This window comes from Rhynchophorus ferrugineus, unplaced genomic scaffold, assembly GCF_030347505.1.
Source record: "Rhynchophorus ferrugineus isolate W39M unplaced genomic scaffold, kcgeb_rfMv2 rfM17, whole genome shotgun sequence".
NCBI classification, from domain to species: Eukaryota; Metazoa; Arthropoda; class Insecta; order Coleoptera; family Curculionidae; genus Rhynchophorus; species Rhynchophorus ferrugineus.
Genome location: NW_027472596.1, coordinates 929,010 through 952,462, shown reverse-complemented (window position 1 = coordinate 952,462; position 23,453 = coordinate 929,010). Strand labels below are relative to the sequence as shown.

General features: G+C 39.8%; 2 protein-coding genes and 1 long non-coding RNA gene across 4 annotated transcripts in view; 2 read left to right on the top strand and 1 right to left on the bottom strand.

Annotated features, from left to right (window-relative positions):
- The first annotated feature begins 8,560 nt into the window (after positions 1–8,560).
- Positions 8,561–10,339, top strand: LOC143205843 (uncharacterized). The gene is made up of 3 exons (XM_076418862.1): positions 8,561–8,668; positions 8,747–9,327; positions 9,430–10,339. The coding sequence occupies exons 1-3, from the start codon at positions 8,561–8,563 to the stop codon at positions 10,337–10,339; spliced, it is 1,599 nt and encodes a 532-aa protein (XP_076274977.1).
- A 9,618-nt stretch (positions 10,340–19,957) lies between these two features.
- LOC143205797 (uncharacterized) overlaps positions 19,958–23,453 on the bottom strand; it is a 489,432-nt gene continuing 485,936 nt past the window's right edge. Inside the window, exons 2-3 of the long non-coding RNA XR_013007914.1 lie at positions 20,283–20,449; positions 19,958–20,222 (exon numbers count right to left, since the gene is read on the bottom strand). This is a non-coding gene — a long non-coding RNA (uncharacterized LOC143205797). The remainder of the gene's footprint in view (positions 20,223–20,282; positions 20,450–23,453) is intronic.
- On the top strand, positions 21,221–22,031 carry LOC143205786 (uncharacterized). Of its 2 annotated transcripts, XM_076418821.1 has the most exons (3): positions 21,221–21,402; positions 21,517–21,787; positions 21,842–22,031. In XM_076418821.1, the coding sequence occupies exons 1-3, from the start codon at positions 21,355–21,357 to the stop codon at positions 21,880–21,882; spliced, it is 360 nt and encodes a 119-aa protein (XP_076274936.1). In that variant the 5' UTR covers positions 21,221–21,354; the 3' UTR covers positions 21,883–22,031. The 2 variants fall into 2 exon arrangements, with proteins under 2 accessions (XP_076274936.1, XP_076274935.1); XM_076418820.1 differs by having other exon boundaries at positions 21,221–21,787.

Genomic DNA, 23,453 nt, shown 5'->3' with positions numbered 1-23,453 from the left:
TCAATATAGAACATAGGCGGGATGTTTTATAGTCGTGCGATGTCGTATTTTATGAATATTTAGGAGCTCGTGGCCTTTTCAGCTAGGGCTACCTTGATGGTGTTAAAGTCCGTCCCGTGATCTAATACTTTTAACACGAATGCTCTCTAGGATTTTCGCCGGAATGTATGGTATTGGTTGTTTCTTTCATTTAATTCTTTTACTAGGATTTTAAAGTGCTCCGCTTCTAACAACTGGATTTTTACTCTTTCATAGGTCACTGTTTTAATTGTGTAGTACGTAGTAATGGCTTTCAATAGGTCATGGATGTGTTTTATTACTCCTACCTTATAGACTGTTATTGGTGGTAGCTTGGGAACAACTTTTTCAGGCCTTGGTTGTATATTCTCTTCAATTTATTCCGACAGGTTGTTAAAGCTGTTTTTTGTCTCTAATGTTTTTATAACCAATAGTCACTGAGCCTTGTTTGCTTCCCCGCGATTTCTTCTTCTGGGCCTCTCAATCATTTTTGTTAATGACTGTAGTCTATTCTGATGGTGGAGTTTACGTTATTGCTGATTGTTCTAATCTTATATCAAAGTATGCAGAAGATTTGATTGAATCGCTGTAGTTTGCTATTTTTAGATTTTTAATATTTTATTTTATGCATTTTTAAAACTCAAATATATAATATTTTTTTAAAGGTATCTTTCTAGAGCTTGGAGCGTATTGAAAATACGTCTCCACCCCATGAATGTTGGAACCGAACTGACTGTGTATATGAACGCATTATCATCGTTAGACATGGCAGTGTTAATAGAAAAATGTTTGTCAAAGTACATCATCATTCATCATTTCAGCGAGAGATGCGAATGAGAGGACCGACTGAATACCACGATATTGTCGCCCGAATTGCAAGGGAAGATTTCCCATTCTATCGAACATCGAGTGTGCAGATTTTAGTTACTTTTTACCATTTTTGCGCAACTTACCGTTGGCTTTCGTTCAAAAGGGTTTCACGGTTGTAGCCCCTCCGTGAATGCTACACCTGAGAAAGCCCCCTCCATATTATTTTTTTCGAAATAATATTACTTAATAGCATAGAAAGCCTGATCTTGATATTTTGGCTAATCGCCGATTAGGATTGCAATATAATATTTTTAGTAATTAATTTTATTCGAATAATTACATCTAATGACCACATCGTTACTGCTTTTCAGTGGTGTTCATCCTAAACACTGTTTTATAGCCAAATTATAATTACTGGACTACTAGGTCCGTTTTCACTCTCGCAACCATCCGGTGCAATTCATACTTCTATCACACATCTTCTTAAATATTCCTTTAATATTTTGTTGAGAACCGCAAAATAGTTATTTTACTCTAAAATTACTGTATTGCGACTTGTCGAATAGCGAGTAGAAGATGATAATGCCAGTACAAATATGCTTTAATATAAACCCCTATGTCGATATGTCTCACTCATCGCACCTTTCACCTCCTATAAATTTGAAACTCGTAGAAAAGAACTGTTAAAATTAGGTTGTACTCCTATTATATATTATAATAGTTTTACTAAAATGTTGGATGCACTTGCAAGCCATAGGGCCGATGTGTCTTCATATTCATATTGTCATATATATGCAATTATAATTTATTAAAATAAAATGTTCGTTCTCTCTGTTTGTTTGTTCTATTTAATGTTATAACTAAAAATAATGAGAGGGAAATTAATAGATTTCTAAATAAATGTATATCAATTTCTGTTGTTATTTTCCTTCATATGAAATATAGGTAATGTAGAACCGATTGGCGGAAATAAGGTAATAATTAGGAACTTAAATGTCTCCAATAGACAATAAGTGATAAATGATACTTGTAAAGTGATGCATGAAATGAGGGGAATTGTTATAAGCATTAGTTAAATTAATAAAATTATGTAAATGATAAAAGTTCAACTATTTTGATAATTGTTAGAATCGGTTCGGTGAAGACGATGGGCAATTAAAACACTGGATTCAACTGTATTTTGCAAATGCACGTCAAAATCAATCGGTTTTATTACATTCGTGATGCTAGACAAAGATGTAGGGTTTCTTGTCAGTATAAAATGTGTGATAGGTAAGGACAGAGATGAATGCTTGGAGCTGTTAATTTTAAATATGTTTATATTTTCCAATGGTAGTATAAGCGAGACAGAGAAGTATATATATTCATTCGCGTACTAACTTTAAAAAAGGAACGGAAAATAAAATTATTAATTTCTATTAACATGTTATAAATAATATAATTTTAATGTAGGAATCCTTATATTCAGAATGTTCTGTGGATTTGTAAAAAGGAATGTAATAATAACACCATAAATGTTCTATCGTGTTTAAATATATTAATTGGTATTTTTAAATTACATACTATAATAAATATAAATAGCACAGAATAACTTAAACAAAACCTAAAACTAAAGGTGTTCGATAACCATAACTACTAAATAAAATGTAAACGTAAAACTAATTATTGAAAAATCTAATCTATGACGAACCTAAAAATGATTATACAACAACTACCAGACACTTTTTAAATAAAATTTCTTTTATTTTAGAACGGAAATATTTTCAATTTACTGTTCAGGGATATTGTCATGATCAACTTTTCTCCCGTAAGGCGATTTCTTCGAACATTATTATTTGCCCAGATTTTGATAAAGCTCCTTCCGAGGGGAGAGATCTTGCGGGTATAGAGGAACATTTAACGTGTAACTGATATAATTCAGGTAGTATATAGTATATAGTAGTAATAAATTGCATTTCCAAATAATATAAAGTCTTGGTCAATAGTTGTGACTTGAATTTCAAGTTATGGAGCTATATTTATATGTTTTGAAGTTAGAAATTGAAGTTTGAAGGAAGATTATTTGCAATACCAAATCCGGCTTTTTTAAACCAAGAATCTAAAAAATTTCTAAAATTGCCAGTCATGTATTGATGACATCTAATAGACAATTTTATAATTTTTCCCCGTTCACTTGTTAAAATCCTGGATTTGATGGAATGTTGAAGTCCTCTTATTAATGGTATAATTAAAGAAATCTTGAGATATCTCTCACCAGATAACTCGGTGGTTATTATTTCAATGGGCTTTAAAATTTGAACACATTCTGTTAAGATAGTCATTCGTCAACAAATAAAAACTGTGGTGCTCTTCTTAATAGCCATTAAAATAAATTATTGCATAGTAAAGTAGAGTTTTCCTATCAGAAAATGTATTTATTACAAATATTTAATATATTTTAATTACTACTAACCTCTTTGTATTATTTTTATTAGTGTTGGGAACAATCGATTGAAATCGCCTTTTTTTTGCTTGGAACCGGGTAGGGGTTACGGATACCTCGTCGGGAAGTCCCGCCGGAATAAGCGAGTTGGACTGGTTATGTGGAGACTGCCTCTGGGCTACCCACTAAACCCCACCCTATCAGCTGATCCAATGACCCTAACTGATACTTCTTACTGTTAGTAAGGAGGGTGCTCGTAACCGATAACACTGTTAAGAGGCACAAGGGCCAGGCAAGGACGTGGCGTCGTTGTCACGCCACGCAACTTGCGGTACATGAGTTAATCGCTCGCCGGAGAAGGTCGAGACAATTTGGAGTTAGAGCACGACGGGGTAAAGTCGGCTGTGATAGAATAAGGCTACGAAGAGCCAAATGAGTTATTGGCCTAAAATATCGGCCAGCTCGGTAATACATCTATTGTCCGAGAGACGAAGAGTGGAGGACTTGGGGGGACGTCTGTTTCTCTATGAATTTGATTGTTCCTGACGAACCAGGGTGCATTGATTATTCTTCTGAGAATTTTGTTTTGGATGACTTGAAGACGTTCCACCTAGCTAGGTGAGACGTATTTTAGATAGACACTGGAGCCGGAGAGATTTTATAGATAGAGGAAGCCTGCTGGCCCGGTTGATAAGCGGGAACAGCAAAGTAACAATACCTTGCCCTTTATGGAGGGACTTTTGAATGTGGGAATTCCAACTAAATTTGCGATCGAAGACAAGGCCGAGATAGGTGGCTTCTTCTGACATGGGATTTCGGCATTCTCGATTTTAAGACGCGAAATGCTCGGTGCAAAACGCTTCTTGTGGAAGAAGATGGCCTGGGTTTTCTGTGGGTTGACCTGCAACCTCCAGAAATGTAACCACTGGACCGTCTCATCGAGTTGTTTTTGGAGTATGCTTCGGATATGCGGTGTTACTCTTGAAGAAGCAAAGTAAGCAGTGTCGCCTGCGTAAAAAGCAGCCTCAACTTGTGGTCTCTTAGGGATATCTGAAAGAAAAATATTAAGTAGAGCGGGTGGCAGGGGGGAGCCTTGTGGAACTCCTGCATCGATGGTTTTCCGGCTAGAGAGAATATCTTTAACCTTCACCTGGAACGATCGTCCTGACAGAAATTGTCAAAGGCTTTGGTTAGGTCCAAGAAGACTGCTCCAAGTCTCTCACGAAGAGTGAAAGTGAATTGGTGTAGTAGAAGTGCAGGGTGAATCAAATTTACAAGAAAATTAAAGTTTTCTGATAAATTTGAATCAGAATAGAATCTAATTATTAGATACTATTCGGACTATTTTATTCTCTTGTGTAATCGTGCAGTTTGATTGCCAAAATTAAGCCTGTACAGAGGAGAAAGAGGATAAATAAAGGACTTTAGGAGGGTGAAACCTATCCGAAAACAAAGAGTGAGTGTGTGCACAGTGATTGTGTATGCAAAACAGTGACCAGTGCGAAGGTCGGTATCCAATTGGCGACAAGTCAAAGGGGAACGAAGCGCTGGAATCAAGGTAAGTGATAGTCAATAAGGATTAAGCAACGCAGTGTTGTGGAATTACAGTCCCATACACAGTTTTCAAAATTTTTTAAATTCTAAATTTATATAAAACAAAAACCAGCAAATTTATCCGGCTTTAATAACGCAATCAGACATTAAAATATCATTAAATATCTGGGAAATTCCACAACGTGCGTCACCGATCATCAAAGTCGGGGTGGAGCTTTATTATACAGATAGCAATAATAATAAATATATACTGCTAATTCATCATTAAACTTTAATTAAATTCAGTAATAATCAAATTAATCTTTACGGCTAGCAATATAAATATACACTATTAATTCATCATAAAAATCTAATTAAATTCTTATATAAAGTTTATAACAGGGCGGTATTGGGATACGATCAACAGTATATTACATTATTGTACGTGGAAAACCAATTAAGGGCGTGACCCAACATTAAATTAAATAAAAAAGGCGGTGTTGGGTTACTAATATAATTAGCGGTAAGGAGGTCACAATGGCCTCTAAAGAAGCGACCGCAGAGGCCTCAATTAATGAGGGAGACTGGTTTAACAACCCAGCCCTAATCAAAATAAGAGCGGCAACAGAGCCGACAGAAGGCAGCCCAAGAAGAACGAGGTCGCAGACCACGGATGAAAGAAAATCCGTGGAAAATAACGACGCGGCTGAAGATATAACACACAAGGAGCAGCTGGAGGAGCTGAAGAGTATGTCGGTTAAAAGCTTGGTAGAGCTGTCGGAGAGGCAGGCCGAAAGGATGAGGCAATTAATCACGCGGGAAAACCCGTTGGCTAAAAAATTAGCCTTCACCAAAGCCGACGCTAAAACAGTTGTGAGGAAAATTGACCTACTCTTAAAGGTCATATTTGTAATGTCCATGGAGCTGGACATTAAAAGAAAATCCGAGGAGGCCAACAAGAGATTGGAAAGCTTGGAAGAATCCATCGGGAAAAAGAGGGAGAGAATGGACAAGAAGAGGGAGAGTAGGATGGCTAGACTGGAAAAACTCATCGCAAAACCAAAACCTGACGAATCCACCTCCACAAACGATAAAAATAAGCAAAATGAGCCCGCGAAAACCGCCAAACCTACCAAGACGCCCAGCAATGAAAAGGGGATGGCGGGGAGCGACATGGCGACGAAAGGAACGACAAAAAAAGACGACAATTGACAGAACGAAAAGAACGCTCAGCTATGCCAACGTAGCGGCCAAGCCAGGAAAAAACTGGACCACACCGCCGAAAGAGATGGCGAAGGAGGAGCTGATCATTAAAATCAGCAAAAAATCAGGGGAAGAGGCAAAGAAGGAGCTCAAAATTACACTGGCCCACCACGAGATACAGGGTGGATTTAAGCAGCTTAGGACCCTGAAGAACGGCACTATCATTATGTCGTGCCATGACGAGGAACAAAGGAGAAGAGTTTCGGAAAAATTAAAAAACAGCGGGAACGCAAATATTAAAAACGGAGCCAACAGAAACCCCAGAATCGAAATAAGGGGAATCATAAAGGGAACGAAAAGCGATTAATTAATCGCTGATATTGTCAAGGAGAATGAGTGCATCCGAACAGCACTCCAGGGTCAAACAATAGAGGGACGAATAAGGACAATATGCACCTTTAACGGAGCCAAGAGGGACACGTGGATGATTGAACTCGGCCCAAATCTGTTCAAGGCCATCATGAAACAGGGCCGCATCATGGTTGACACGATGGCACACAAGATCACGGAACACGATGAACCAATGCGGTGCTACAGATGCTGCAAGTTCGGCCATACAGCAAAGAACTGCAAGACAAAGGAACTCACCTGCTACGTATGCGGTGGTGATCATGAAGGGAAGACGTGCAAAGCCACGAAGAAGAGCTGCACAAACTGTACAAAAGTAGGTACAAAGGCGGGAAACAATCACAGGGCCACTGACTACCAATACTCAGTATATAAAAAACAACAGGGAGAATTAAAAAGAAGAACCAACTACGGATGGTAATGAAAATCCTTCAAGTCAACGTGGGAAAAGGAATCAGTGCAACAGCACTGGTAAGGGAAAAAGCGGCAAGAGATGGATTGGAGGTAGTCCTAATCCAGGAACCAACGCCGAGGAAGCAGGAATGGGAAGGTTGGAAACTCATGAGAAAGATGACGGGAAGCAAAACCCAAATCTGGACCAGAGAAGAAATCCAGTCCCTACTGATAGAGGAGTTGTCAACAAAAAATGTGACAACAATCGCAATATACGACGTCTTGAACACAAACGTCTACGAGGAACCAGGCGAGAGGGCACTGAAAAGTTTAGACGAACTCACCGCCGGAATAAACATATACCGAGGCAAATGGATAGTCGCCGGGGACTTCAACGCAAAACACACGTTGTGGGGAGCTCCAGAAGCTCACCAAGAGGTGAGGAACTTCTAGACTGGGCAATCAGTCCTAGAGCTCGCAGAAGGAGACTACACGGTGCCCAGCTTCGATTGTAATAGGGGCACAGGGCACATGGACCTCACGTGTAGTAGGGGAATAAACGTGGAAGAATGGAAAATCAAAGGTGACGAGGAAACACTAAGAGACCACAAATATATCGAATATCGAGTGGCGAGCGGAAATGGGAAAATCAACCCAAGAAAAAGGGTAAGATGGGATTTCGCCGGCACCGATTGGGATCTGGTCAGGGTGAAACTGGAAGAAATAGAGACTAATATCGGACAAACAGTAACACACGAAGTGATTGAGGAGCAGGCGGCCAGTTTTCAGAAAGTCATACAGGCAGCAGGAAGACTGGTAAAACGAAAAACCATCATGGTAAAAAATGGTAATGAATGGTGGGACGGGCAGTGTGCGGAGCATAAACGAGCACTAACTGTACTGAAGAGGAGAATAAGAAGAAGCACGGACAATTAACAAATAGTGAATGAGTACAACGAACGGAAGAGAGAGTATCGGAAAATTATACGAGAAAAGAAAACCGAGCACGACAGTCAGGCGATTAACAACCTGATAGAAACAAACTCGTGGGACGGTATTTGGGAAGCTATCAGAAGAATGGGCATAAGAAGAGGCGAAGTGGTAGCAACGCCTGAAGACGCAACACTGGAGGCAAGAGAAGCAGCCGAAAAATAAAGAGTGGAGAAATACCACCCAGCAATGGACCTGGAGGAAACAGAGCGAACTCGCGAAGTCATAAGCGCGGTCATGAGCGAGCAATGGCCGAGTACGGAGACTGGCGAGGCAGAAATAACCGAAGGAGAAATCGAATCGGTTATAGAGAACATGAGAAACCGAAAGGCAGAAGGGGAAGACCGCATACCAAACAAGCTCCTGAAGAATGTCTAGATCTCGAAAAAACACGAGTTCCTGACGCTGTACAGGAATTGTTACAACGCGGGATACTTTCATAAGATACGGAAAACGGCTAAACTGTGCTGGTTAAACAAAAGCGACGGAGGCGAACGACCCATCAGCCTTCTACCAACGCTAGGAAAAGTACTAGACAAAATACTTAATCAGAGACTACTGGCAATGGCGGAGGAGATGAAGCTACATGACTCAAGGCAGTACGGCTTCAGAAAAAACAGGTCAACCGTACAAGCCGTGAGTGATCTACTGAAATGGATCAACACCGAAAAAGAACAAGGGAAACACGTTCTAATGGTGACGCTGGACCTCCGAAACGCTTTCAACTGAGCAACATAGGTAGAGATATTGGAAGAACTGCGAAGAAGCAGAATTAATAAGAAAATGGCAAGATCAATAGCCAGCTTCTTGACGGGAAGGAAAATCATCAGCAACCAGGTGGCAATGGAAATTGACAAGGGATGTCCGCAAGGGTCAAGCTTAGGGCCAACGGTATGGCTGCTGGGCATGAACAGCTGATTCCACAAAGTCTCTGAATCGGAAGTAGGGGACTGCGGAATGAGAATTCAGGCATTCGCGGACGACCAGGTGATTGCTCTCAGCAATAAATACATCAGAAACAGGCTGGACCTTGGCTGGAACAACTGTTGGGAAAATTGCCAAAAATGGGCCTACGGGGCAGGAGCAGAATACAACAAGGAAAAAACTGAGGCTTGCTGTTTCTGGAGCAAGAAAAACAGCAGACCACCGACGGTCAAACTTGGCGAAGACATCATCCAGGTCAAAGATACAATAAAGTATCTGGGTGTGACAATTGACAGGAAACAGCAGTATATACAACACATACAGCTGTTGAGGAAAAAAACAGAAAAGGTGATGTGCCGGCTCTGGGGAATTCTGCGCAGAAGAAGCGACCCTAGGGCACCAGAGGTCATGCGTCAAATATACGAGAGGGTTATAAAACCCGCAGTATTATACGGCTCAGAAATATGGGGATACAGGGCCTCGATGGGAAGGGCTAGGACAGCGCTAGCAGCAGCACAAAGAACTGCACTGTTAGCAATCACAGGCGCCCATCGAACCACATCGAATGATGCTCTGCAGGTAATAGCTGGAACACCACCCCAATACCTGGAAGACGAGATCCAGGGGTGGGCTGCATAAAAATACGGATACCCCAATGGGCCAAAAGGATTAGAACCAAAGAAACTGCCATAACCATGGGAGGAACCGTGGGAAAATCGGACAAATAGCGTCGGAAACACCAAGATATGGACAGACGCTAGTGCCAAGGAAGAAAAAGCAGGCATAGGAATAGTGATTTGGACAGGAACAAGTGCCCAGGAAGAGATAAGTCTAAGGATAAAAGACGAATCGAGCTCCAGAGCGGCAGAATTCGTGGCGGTACAGAAAGCCATAGAACTGGTACGGGACAGATGCCTACTAGGACCAATCAGCATTCGAACGGACAGTAGAATGTCCATATGGTGGGCCGAGCACGCAAACACACGAAATAAGGACATAATGCAAATCAAAGCAACTTTGCTAGAGTTGCAGAAAAGCGGTAGTGAAATATCGCTAAAATGGTGTCGGAAAATGACAACGAAGGAAATGATAACCGCAGACAGACTCGCGAGAGAAGCCACTGCAAACGAAGGAATAGGACTGGAAAACCACGGATGGATCAGCACCAGAATCATCAATAGAATCAAGGAAGGAGAAGTAAAAAGAAGATGGCGAATGCATTGGGAGCAATCCATTAAAGGAAGAACCCTCTACAAATACTGCCAACAAGTGGGGAGAGGAAATATAGGACTGAGCAGGAAGGCTGTGCAATTGATGACGGGGCACGGAAATATGCAAGCCTACCTGCACAGATTTAAATTAAAGGAGATCAATGGACTCTGCGAGTGTCGCATAGGTCCAGAAGACACGACGCATATATTGGAGACATGCGAAATTGGGAAAAGGGTAGAGGCCCGAAACAGGCATCGGACAGCCGACGGGAACTACCAGTTAAGGAACGCAGAGGGAATAGTAAACAAGGAAACCGTCACAGAGATCAACGCGTGGTCCGACACGGTAATCGATTATGAGGAAAATTATAGCCAGGATGCTGGTGTGCAAGAAAGCGGCCAGTTAGAGATCAGTGAGGAAATATGACAGAGAATTAGTGAATGAAGTGCGCAATATCGTCGCGACGTGGCAGAAAAGGCGCTCGGAGACCAGTCCATGAACCGTTCCCGAGACTTACGTAGGAAAGACCAGCTCAGAGCTTTTACAAGCACCAGAGCCATAGACAAATGGTCTACAATTCAGTAGGCTGATAGGTCTGTAGTCATGTGGATGGAAAGTATTGCAGCCCCAGAATGGCCTTGATGATATTACTTAGTTCGGCAAGCTGCTTTTTATTCCGAATGTTGCTGATCATTTGCGTGAGTATTTTAGGGGTGACTAGATGGTTTAAAAGATAACTTGGAGGCACTTGAGAACGAACGGAGTTGGAATTCCTAACGATTCCGTCGTTCTCAGCAGCGTTTATATTTGTAGCAGGAGGGAGGCGTTCCATTTGGGCCTCATAGGTTTTAGCGAGGAGCTCGGCCTTTTCGTAGTCAGTGACTGCAAATGTTCCTGTCTCCGCTGACTTTAGGGGGGGTATGACGTTTTGCGCATTCGCCACGGGGCTTTTAGAGAGTCGCCAGAAAGTTGCGGGGCCAGACAGCCTTTGGTCCGCAGCCTTTGAAGTCAGAAGGTTGTGTTGAATTCCCTTTTTGATTAGGATAGCAGTTCCGCCACCGCGAGTTGGGATACGGTCATTCTTGTAAACCATGTACTTTAGAAGGGAAAAACGATGAGAATGTTTTAGGGGAGTATCCTGGATAAGTGCTATATCGATAGGGGCTGGGATATTGGCGGGAGCCGCCCGGTTGGAGGAGGCCAGCTTTTGAGCTAATCTCCTTCCTTCCTGGTTGCTCCACTCAGAATTTGTGTTGCCGGAGGCTGGTCTGGATTGGATTGGTCTAAGATTCCTGGGAGCAGGTCGACAGCTACAGCCTGTGTAATTAGCTGTGTGTGGGTCTCCACAATTGCTGCATTTAGGTGGCTCCTCGCGTACCTTGGTGCACGAACGGGTTTCATTGTGTCCGGCGCATTTGACACACCGGGGAGGCACTCTATAACGAGAGCTGGAATGGCCAAACAACTTGCAGTTGTAGCACTGCACAGGCTGGCCGTACGCTTGCTGGAGTTCGACTTTCACGATTGACAGGCCTATTTTGGTGAGATTAATGATATTCCTTTCTTCGTTAGGAACAACGACCGGGATTATGGGAAGGTCTTCGCCTGATTTAAGTTTCCACCTTTGAAGAGATTTTGGGTGGAAACCTTGCGAAATAAGATGTTCTTTGGCTTCGTCAACTGTTACAATCGTTGGGATGTTGCGGATGATGACTCGTATTGCCCTTTCACAAAGAGGGCAGAAGCAGTGAAATGCATATTTCCGGTCTTCAAGAAGCTTGGTCAGTTTGCGGAAGTCGTTCGAAGTTGGTACAAATAAGCGATTTCCGTCCTTTCGGCTTAAAGTTGCAGTAATCTCTATAGGATTATCTTTCGCAATTCGAAGGATTCCCGAGTATTTCTTCGTGTCACGAAGACGATGGGTGGGATTTTTTCCATTTTACGAGCGGTGGTTGGATTTGGGTTTGCTGAAAGAGTTGGCATAGGTAGTGAGGGTGGAGATTTTGAGAGTGTTCTCGAAGTGTTTGGAAGCGGTAGCTTGAGGAAAAGTGTTTAGTGAGTTAATAGCCTGGCTACTTACCTGAGTAGGCTGGGTCGTCTTGAGGGCCGCTGGTTTGGGCGTTGGCTGGGTAGCGTTGGATGGTGTATCCATCATCCAGATCATGATTTTCAACCGTTGGGATGTGAGTTCATTTGGTGTCTCAGGAGGTTGATGTATTGACTGCGCCGGGGTGGGTTTAGTAAGGGCGTCTTGTAGCAACATCCGCATTGCGAAGAGCCCATCGCCTTGCTTTGTTAACTATATTCGAAGTTGAGTAACCCCAATTTTGAACTCTTGAATTTAAATTTTTAGATACTCGATGAGTTCAGAACCCATCATCCGGGTAACGTCGGGGATATCATCGGCACATTTCTCTGTTGCTGGACGGCAACTTTCTGGAGGCAATGATGACTCTGGCGAGCGGGACGCCATTGCCCAGCTTGTAAAACGCTTTCCGGCGTTTACAAACGTTTATGATGTACGGGCGAAGGTGCAGATGGAAGCGGTTTACGAGTCGATCGTTTGGCAATCAATTGGGGGTAATTCTCGGAGGAGTAGGTAGGCTCGGAGGACCGGACACGACCGTTCTCTTCGGAAGCTAGCGCTGAACTTGAAATCGACTATAGACTGTTCACTAATTGACTACTTTTTGCTATCGACCATTTCTGTCGCTATTTTTGGTTCGACTGTTTTTACTAGTAACTGTTTTCAGTCGCTATTTTCGGTCCGACTGATTTTATTACGATTTACTATCAACTGTCATCATTCGACTGATTTTTAACGTTTTCGCCTTTCGTCCTAGTCGCGACCTTGAAATTAATGCGCCGTATTTATGCTTATACATATTTATATGTAATATATGTCGTTTTTTTGTAGTTTGTTTGTGAATATCTATATATTGTAAATTAACATAGCAGCCTTTTGGAACGCTAGATTTCGAAAGCAAAAAAAGTAAATAATTAAATGATAAATAGTAAGATACTTTTGACTGGCATAATAGGTAATACTTTGAACTGGTACAATAGGTAATACTTTTTTGATAAACTTTCATGATTTTTGTCCAACCCTCTTGCTTGCCGAAACCTTTTTCCCGAAATCTTGAAAACTAAAATTAGATTCCATAGGTTTCAGAATTTGCATTGATCCAAAAGATTAGAAGAATTTTTTACAGAAGCAGTTGCTAAATTTGTTTCAAAAATATTAATCGTAAAGAGGTTAATAAAGTATATTAAATATTTGTAATAAATATATTTTCGATAGGAAAATTCTACTTTAATTTTCAACAATTTATTTCGTTGGCTATTAAGAAGAACACCACAGTTTTTATTTGTTATCAAATGGACTTTCTTAATAGAATCTGTTCCAATTTTTAAACACATTGAAAAAATGACCACCGAGTTATTTGGTGAAAGATATCCCAACGATATTTTTAATTATACGGTTAATAAGACTGCAATATTCCATCAAATCCAAGATTGTAACAAGTGAATGGAGAAAAAATTACAAAATTGTTTATTAGATGTCCTAAATAAAAGACTGCCAAATTTAGAAATGAATACGATATGGGGGAAATCTACATTTTTAGATGCTAGATTTAAAAAAAGCAGGATTAGGTAATGCAAATAATGCTGAGGGGATACAAAAAGTTATCACAAATCTATCTTCAATTCTAACTTCAAAAAATACAAATATAGTTCCACAACTTGAAATTCAACACAAAATTACTGACCAAGGATTTATTGAGATCTGGAAATATTTTGGTGAATTCATACACCGCCTAATTATTTCCATTAGGTTTTAAATCAATATAGAACATAGGCAGGAGGTTTTACAATCGTGCGATGTTATATATTGTGAACATTTACGAGCTCGTGGCTTTTTTCAACTAGGGCTACCATCATGGTGTTAAAGTCCGTCCCGTGATGTAATCCTTTTAACACGAATCTTCTCTCGGATTTTGGCCTGAATGTATGGTATTAGGTGTTTCTTTTATGTAATTCTTTTACTAGAATTTTAAAGTGCTTCGCTTCGAACAATTGTATTTTCATTGTTGTTAAGTATATGACTTGTCTCGATACAAGAGCCAGTATAGAAATGAGAAAGAAAACTTAGTAGAGGGCGCTGTGACTTGTATCGAGAGGGTATAAGTTACCAGGGATCAAAATAAAGTTTCTCTTTTGTTCCAAGGCCATAAGTGGTGCATTAATTCCGTTCCGTCCCGAATCATAAGTGATTCGCAAAAATTGTTAAAAAAGGTTATGGGCCCAGAATTCTCGTTGTAAATGAGAGGTAGTAGGGTGATGACGGAGAATGTAGATGAGTTGAAGTTATTAGTTCGGTATAGTATATATATAATTATATATACACGAAAGAAATTGGAAGTAACAAGATGGCTGTATGCAACAGACGGAAATTAATTTCGGGACACTAGAGCATTCAAAGACCAATGACCATCAGAAGGAACACCAGGAAACTAAAAATGTGATCTTCAGCTATCAGTAAGAAAGACGAAAACATTGTAATCAATGTAGTAAATAGTAATGGAGTAATTAAGAGTTTAGAAAATCAATCACTTTTATAATATTCAAGGATCAATGAACCACTAGTAAATTAGTAACATGGGATCCAACAGAATTATCAGTAGGATAGAAGGAAACATTGTAATCAATATAGTAATTAGTAATGAAGTAATCAACAGTTTAGAAAATCAACCACGTGTATAATTTATAACGATCAGGGAAACACTAGTAAACGAGTAACATGGGGTCCAACATATTTATCGGTAGGATAAAGAAACATTGAAATTAATGAAGCAATTAGTAATGGGGTAAAGTTTAGAAAATCAACCATATAATTGCAGGAAGAATGAAAAGCTATTGAACCCAATGAAGAATTTTCAATTTCTAAGGATGGAGAACAAAGTTACTTAGCAGAGTTTAGTTAGAAAATACTAGAATTTTGATATAAATATCAATTCAATTGGTGAAGAAGATAGATAAATCTTGTTCTATGTGCGTAGAAGCTAAAGCAACCAGGAGCCCTTTAAATTGCAAGGAGTCGAGAAGAAGTGCAATCGAAAAGTTAATTCATTGGGATATTTATAGGCTAATAAACCCAATATATGAAGATGGAGGAAGATATTTATAATAGGAAGGAAGGAAAATACTAGAAGATTTGTCTCATTTTAACAGCGTAAAAATCCTGAAGACAAAAAATGAAACTGAAGAGAATTTGAAACAATATATTAGTTAATTAGAGAGACAGCATGGAGTAAAGCTATTTTGTAGAAAAAAGGGGATTCATTTAGAATATAGCAATAGCCCATTCACCGCAAAGTAATGGAAAAGCGGAAAGATTAAATAGGACATTTTTAAATAATTAAATGTAGTTCTGTATATGAACCAAGATACCAACAATTAAATCAAGCATTGTTCGGGTAAACTATATTTGGAGAGATAAGGTAATGACTATTGTCTAGTCATGGAAGGTAGTAATTATTCAGTAGTACTCAATGCTGAAGCATTAATAAAATGACGAAGAGCATATAGTGGATATAATGGACAGTCTCTATAAAGTTAAACAATTTATTGAAATGGAAAAAGCAGCGATAGAGAGATTAAGATCCATCAAAAACACATAATTTAATGACTGCTTGAGGAATTTTACGTAGAAGGTTGTTACACCAATTAAAATTAATATTAGCACCAGCAAAAGTGGGGAAATAGTTTACAGTTATAATTTAACGGATATAAGTGTTGTTAGTTATAAGATCGCATCTAAGCAGATCAATTTCGTACGCCAATGGAAGTCAACTTCCGTATGGATAATAGTGAAGAAATAATTAAAGATATACATTTTAGAAAGTATATAGAGAGACCAATATAAGGCAAGCATAGAAAATTTCAAAGAAGAATCTGTGAGTAAATGGATGCTGACAGTTTTGCAACAGGAAGAAGAAAACAAAAATGTGAGTAATGATGAAAAAAAAGCATACAGGAGTAGATAGCAGACGATGATGACGAGCCTGATGAAAATGAACCTATGTTGTCTAAATTGGAACCAATTCTAGAAGAAAGGAAATTAGACGACCATGAGATATATATCTCCTATTGTCTGTTTATTTCAAAAATGGAGCTAGTGGTGACTAATTAGTTATGATACCTCAGTAATACCAGAAGACCATGGGCTAATATAAGGCAGAAGTCGACTGGAAGGAACAGGTTAAGAAGACTGCAGTGGTGACCATTTAGTTATAATAACTCAGTGAAACCATAAGGCCATGGACTAATGTAAGGCGGAAGTGGACTTGAAGGAGAAAGTTATGAAGAATGGTATGGTAATCGACTAGGATATTTTAATGGATTCATGCTATTTGATAAAAACAACCAAGAGGCACGGAAGAAATTCTTTTAAAGAGAAATACATGTGTATGTTTGGCAGCCCAAGAACAAACTATATAATCGATATTAAATTGGACAGTGTTTTGGCGACTATTTGTATGATATAGTTCAAAGTTTTTTTTTGCTCAAAGAGAGAATTGTTTTTAAGTAGAAAACTAACAGTTACCTTTGTTTATCACATAATTGTGTAGATTCATTTGATTAAATTATTAATTAAAGTTAAATTCTGGCAATACTGAATTAGAATAGTTTTAAGTTCGAACAAATATGTATGTACAATGTAATAGTTTTGTTCTGGCAATTTAAATGTACTTTTGTAATCTTTGTTTACAATCTTAATTAGGTTAAGTTATATAGTACATTTAAATTTAGGGTTTCACGTTTGCAGCCCTTCCGTGAATGCCCCCTCCATATTGTTTTGTTCGAAATGATATTACTTAATAGCATAAAAATCCTGATCTTGATATTTTGGTTAATCGCCGATTAGAATTGCAATATAATATTTTTATTAATTAATATTATTCGAATAATTACATCTAATGACCACATCGTTACTGCTTTTCAGTGGTGTTCATCCTAAACACTGTTTTATAGCAAAATTATAATTACTGGACTACTAGGTCCGTTTTCACTCTCGCACACATCTGGTGCAATTCATACTTCTATCTCACATCTTAAATATTCGTTTAATATTTTGTTGAGAACGGAAAAATAGTTACTCTACTCTAAAATTACTGTTCGGCGCCTTGTCGAATAGGGAGTAGAAGATGATAATGCCAGCATAAATATGCTTTAATATAAACCCCTATGTCTATATGTCTCGCTCATCGTACCTTTCGGCCTCATAAAAATTTGAAACTCGTAGAAAAAAAACTGTTAAAATTAGGTTGTAATCTCCTATTATATGTTATAGGGCTGATGTGTCTTCATATTTATATTGTCATATATATATGCAATTATAACTTTTTAAAATAAAATGTTCGTGCTCTCTGTTTGTTTGTTCTATTTAATGTTATAACTAAAAATAATGAGAAGGAAATTAATAGATTTCTAAATAAATGTATATCAATTTCTGTTGTTATTTTCCTTCGTATGAAATATAGGTAATGTAGAACCGATTGGCGGAAATAAGGTTATAACTAAAATGTCTCCAATAGACAATAATTGATAAGTGATACGTGTAAAGTGATGCATGAAATGAGGGGAATTGTTACAAACATTAGTTAAATTAATAAAACTATGCAAATGATAAACGTTCAATGATTTTGATAATTGTTAGAACCGGTTCGGTGAAGGTGATGGGCAATTAAAACACTGGATCAACTGTATTTGTAATTCACAAACAACTCGCTTAAAGCTATAGCTCGGGTGGGGTGACTTTGACACCAGCATGTGCCGTAGCGTTGTTACAATTCTATATTTCAAAGCGACTATTGTAACATTAATTTAGGCAACCACATATTCATGGCGCATGGTGACAATTTATGCGCCGCCATCTGATTTTCTTTAAATACCCCTACATATAAACCAATCAAATGCTCCTATTTTCAATCTAGATACATACACGTTCATTTGTTAAATATAAATACTGTTAGCTGCCACTAAATAATATTGACATTCCAGTTTTTATTCTTAGTCTGTATGCATAGTGCAATTTAATAGTAGGTAGGTGATTTAATACAAAACTATCATGAATTACTCTCATGATAATAATTATATGCGTACTTCTGCGTACACATCAATTTTGAGTGAAATTTTTGAAAGCAACAGTGAAAACTTAAATCAAAATACCAGTACACCTTTGGCAAAAGAAAATGAACCTAACAAGTTTCCAAGTATTATTTAAATAGTACATCTTACTTCATGGCTACTCAAAATTTCCATTATAGATTTTAATGACCCACAAAATGATCTGAATTCCGTCAACAACATTTATAATCCATCCCAGGGCGAAAGTTCTAATCCATATCTATTTACCATGCACCAAACCGCAAACAGGTTTATTCTATATGCAGATAATCCGCTATACATATTTATTAAAGCTAAAGAGTTAAGAAATATTAGCATTCGTCAAAGTTGGAATAAATGGGTATTTTCTCCGTATACCGAAAAAAAAATTATTTACTACAGTCAGGTTGGGGTTATTTTAACAGTTTTTTTTTATTCAATAGCGTTTCAAATTATACAGTTAAATTATTTAATATTATTTATATAACAATTTACTACATTTTAGATTGGTAAACAAATTAAATTATTGTATTACGCTGAAAAGGAACAAATGATAGCTGGTATTGCAGAATATCAGGGCATGATTAAAGATCAAAATCTAAGCAAACCTACGGCCTCCATCAAGTGGATATTCAATAAGCGCATTAAACAAAAGAGAATAATGTAAGATAATCTGAAAAACAATCAGATACAGCAACATAATTCATTTTTAAATTTCAGACACATCGTTAATCCTTATGATTCAGGAACGCCTATAGTGTTATCCAAAGATGGAGCTGTGATAAGGCAAGACGTCGCACAAAGCTTGTGTTGGATATATAAATAATTGGGTGGATGCGCCTACATCTAACGCCCTCTGTCGGTGCATATATGACATAGTTGATATTAAAGTAGTTTCCTGTAAATTATAATAAACACTACGGCGCATGCTCGCACTAATGCCATCCGGGCAGGATGAAGATCCCGCCATCTTGATCCATTCTGTGTTGGGGCTTTCACCGAGTTGGTTGTTGAAATAACTAGAGAGCGACTCAGTTGAATCCAGTGTTTTAATTGCCCAAACACCTTCACCAAATCGATTCTACACAATCGGTTCTAACAAATCAGAAGTGGGATAAAGAACAACGCGTGCACAGTGATTTATAGTGATTGTTTAAAATAGTGTTTATGTGTAAACGACGCAAACTAGAATCTATGAGGCGAACAAGGTAATACAAAGGAATATTATTAAAACACTATTGTTTTAGATCAATCGCCACAAGGGCAGTTTGATTATTAATTAGTAATTAGCCATTAACACGAAAATAACATAATGTAAACAAACATCGGCGCGTACCCAAGCCACAAAATGGCGCCGAAATGGATGAAACGTTAACAAAGGATACAGGTATGAACTTGAAACATTTTAATTACACTGTAGCAAGAAAAGGGAACTTTCTTTAAATTCTGAAAAAGAAATGTTGAATAAAAATTCGGCGTGGCGAATTAGTTCTAGGTAATAGGCGACGCAAATTGATTGCCCGCCCCTGAGCACAATGGCACAGGACCGGATCTGGTAAAATATTTTTTTTATTTTTTTTTTACAAGCGACAACGTTTTCAAGTGCAACAGACGTACTTTCTATTTATTATAGGGAGTAGATAAATTTGAAAATTATATTTTTCTGATTCATCTGTTTTTTTTCCACAAGGGTTCTGTTGCAAATCGATAGACATGACAATGAGGTACACCAGCAAGTCGCCATGATGTGGAACAGCGAATTAGCTGTCTACATAGAGAGCAATAACCTGTGATACAACAATTCGCAACTGGCAGGCCACAGACATGGTGAACTACACAAGTTCGCTATAGTGAAAGACAACACCAGGTATACCAACAAGATTGACGCCACCTAGCAGTCCTGCACGATGAGAGACAGGAAGGGGTACATCAACAGGATGGGCGCCAACTAGGCCTGCATCATGAGAGACAGTACGAGGTGCATCAACAAGAGGGGTACCACTGGGACTTCACCACGAGTTCGCAGACTTTGTATCAGGTATGTAAACAAGGTCGACGTCAATCTGGGGAGCCATGACAAGCTGCCCACCAACCTGGGTGTCCCACGACATGACGCCTAAGAGACGAGCGTGCCGCCTACCTGGGGTTCGCAGTCAGCGTGCAGCTTCTTCGAAGGGCCCGCAACATGCATGCCGCCTACCTGACGGGCGTGCAACCATTGTGCCGCCTACCTGGGGTCCGCAATCAACGCGAAGCCTCTTCGAGGGGCCCGCAACATGCATGCCTCCTACCTGACGGGCGTGCAACCAGCGTGCCGTCTACCTGGGGTCTGCAATCACCGTACAGGCTCTTCAAGGGCCCTGCAACCTGAGGGGGTCCACAACGAGCCGCCCACCAATCTGGGGGCCACAACGAGTGTTCCTTCAACATGGAAGGTCCACAACGAGCTGCCCACCAACCTGAGGGGGGTCCACAACGAGCTGCCCACCAATCTGGGGGCCACAACGAGCGTTCCTTCAACATGGAAGGTCCACAATGAGCTGCCCACCAACCTGAGGGGGTCCACAACGAGCCTCCCACCAATCTGGGGGCCACAACGAGCATTCCTTCAACATGGAAGGTCCACAATGAGCTGCCCACCAACCTGAGGGGGGTCCACAACGAGCCGCCCACCAATCTGGGGGCCACAACGAGCGTTCCTTCAACATGGAAGGTCCACAACGAGCTGCCCACTAACCTGGGGGGGGGTCAACAACGAGCCGCCCACCAGCCTGGGGTGCACAACGAGCGTTTCTCTTACAGAGAAAGTCCACAACGAGCGTTCCTTCAACGTAGAAGGTCCACAACGAGCTACCCACCAACCTGGGGGGCCCACAACGAGCTGCCCACCAACCTGGGGGTCCACAACGAGCTGGCCGTCAATCTGAGGGGGCCACAACGAGCGTTCCGTCAACCAGGAACGTCCACAATGAGCGTCCCACCAACCTGGGGGCCACAACGGACAGTCCATAAACAGGGGCCACGCAGCAGACGTGCAGCCAACCAAGGGGGCCACACGTACGAACCACCAACCTTGTGGAGCCATCGCAGACCAGCTGCCCAGCCTGTTGCCACCACGAGTGACGTTCCATGAACGTCTACAACCAGACTGCCATCGCAAGGGGGGCCAACCAACCGGTGGCCATCGCCAGCGACGTTTCTATGAACGTCTACAACAAAGCTGCCTGCAAGAGGGGGGTCAACTAGCCTGTTGCCACCACGAGTGACGTTCCATGAACGTCTACAACCAGACTGCCAGCGCAAGGGGGGCCAACCAAACGGTGGCCATCGCCAGCGACGTTTCTATGAACGTCTACAACAAAGCTGCCTGCAAGAGGGGGGTCAACCAGCCTGTTGCCACCACGAGTGACGTTTCTATGAACGTCTACAACCAGGTGGCCATCGCCAGCGACGTTTGTATAAACGTCTACTGCCAGGTCTCCACTACGGACGACAATAGCAGTCACGACATTCACATGAATGTCGGCAGCCAGTCCTCCATCACAGGGGATGCATGCAGCCAGACGAACAAGAAGTTTGTCCGCCATCAGGCCTTCACCATGGCCGACAGCAGCAATTACAGCAATCAGATTGAGGTTTACAGTCAGACCACCATCACAGAAGCATCCGCAACCAATACAGATAGTATATCAGGCCACAATTACAGTGAGTATTAACATTTAGGTTGACAAGACGAACATCTACAGAACCGCCAAGCAGACACTTCAGCGCGAACACGCACAGCCAAGCGAACCAGTTGAATATCTGCAGTCAGGCCACCAACATGGGGCCAGCATCATTCATTACAACCAGATGAATGTCCGCAGTCAGCCTACCAACACGGGCCAACAACACGCACGGCAATCAGATACATTTGAAATCAGGGCATTATTAGAGTGAGTATTAACTTCCAGGCCGACAAGATAGTTGTCTGTAATTAGACCACTAACATCGAGAACAGCAGCAACAGCCATGCCAACCTAATGGGCGTTTGCAATCAGACTGCCATCATTAGGGGGAACCCAGTAGCTGTCGCCAACTAGACAACTGGCCACAAACAGGTTGCCATGTTGACAAATAAGCGTCTAAAAAGGGTACACCAAAATGTATGTTAACCACCAGGTGGTAATAAGGTAAAAGTCAACAAACCAGCTATCAAGATTTTGAAGAATAATAGACAAACCGCTAGCAAAGTGGGTGTCAACAAACGAGTTAATAGACGAAGTACTATTAACAAAATTGCAGTAAATATACAGCCAATAAGGTTTATATCAAAGTAGTGATGAAAGTAGTAATTAAGCAGTATCAAATTAGTAAACAAAACCTCAATAAACACACATGCTGCCAATATGGTGGATGTCATCAAACAGCCAAGCACAATAAAAGTCGCAATCATAGAAGATCAAGTAGTAAGCAAGTAGTAGCAAAAATTCAACAAACGCACCACCACAATGTGGACATAAACAAACAGGCTGTTCAGAAACAAAATCAAGTAGTTACAAAGTCAATCATGTAGTCAGTAAAAGACGTCAACAATGGCCAGGTTTTAGAAGCAAGTCAGTAGCAGCAAGCACAAGCATTAAGTATTACCAGTACACAAGATTGATACAAGTAATATAGACATCCTATTAATGTGCACAAAATTAGTAAGGTGAGAGAATACTAGAAATCATTGGTTTGGTAGTATAAGTAGTAAATCCACATGAGTTTGGATTAAAACTAATTAGTATTTTGTTTCGAGTACATTATTATAGAAAAGCAGATAGAGATTAGGAAATAACACATCGGCTGTTATGCAAAAGTTACATGGACACAAGAAAAGAAGGAACCAGCAGCATTCACAGAAGCAGACCATTGGAAGAATATTTTTGAAGATCACTCACGGAAAACAGCAAATTATTCCACAGTAAACTTTGTAAGATGCACATTGGGGTAAAGTAACCATTGTTATCAGATCAGCCAAAATTAGTAGACAATAACGCAAAAATTAAGGATCGAGATATTTTTAACATCCAAGATTACTATTTTAAATTCCATGTCAAAATTAGAAAGAATAGACTTTATTAATTTCAAACAAGATCTAAATAATTTGCAATTAACAAATATACCAATTATGACAATTCAATTTAAATACAAACATAATTCATTAAAATACATAATTAATAGGATAATCTGATTGGTCGCTAAATAATTTCAGCAAAATTAGGTAATAAAGTTATGGGATAAATTATGTTAAATAATAATGTTGCTATATTTCAAGTTAAATGTAAATTTCATTTTGTTTAACTTTAATTAATAGAAGCTTGCATAATGATAATATTTCTTATAAATA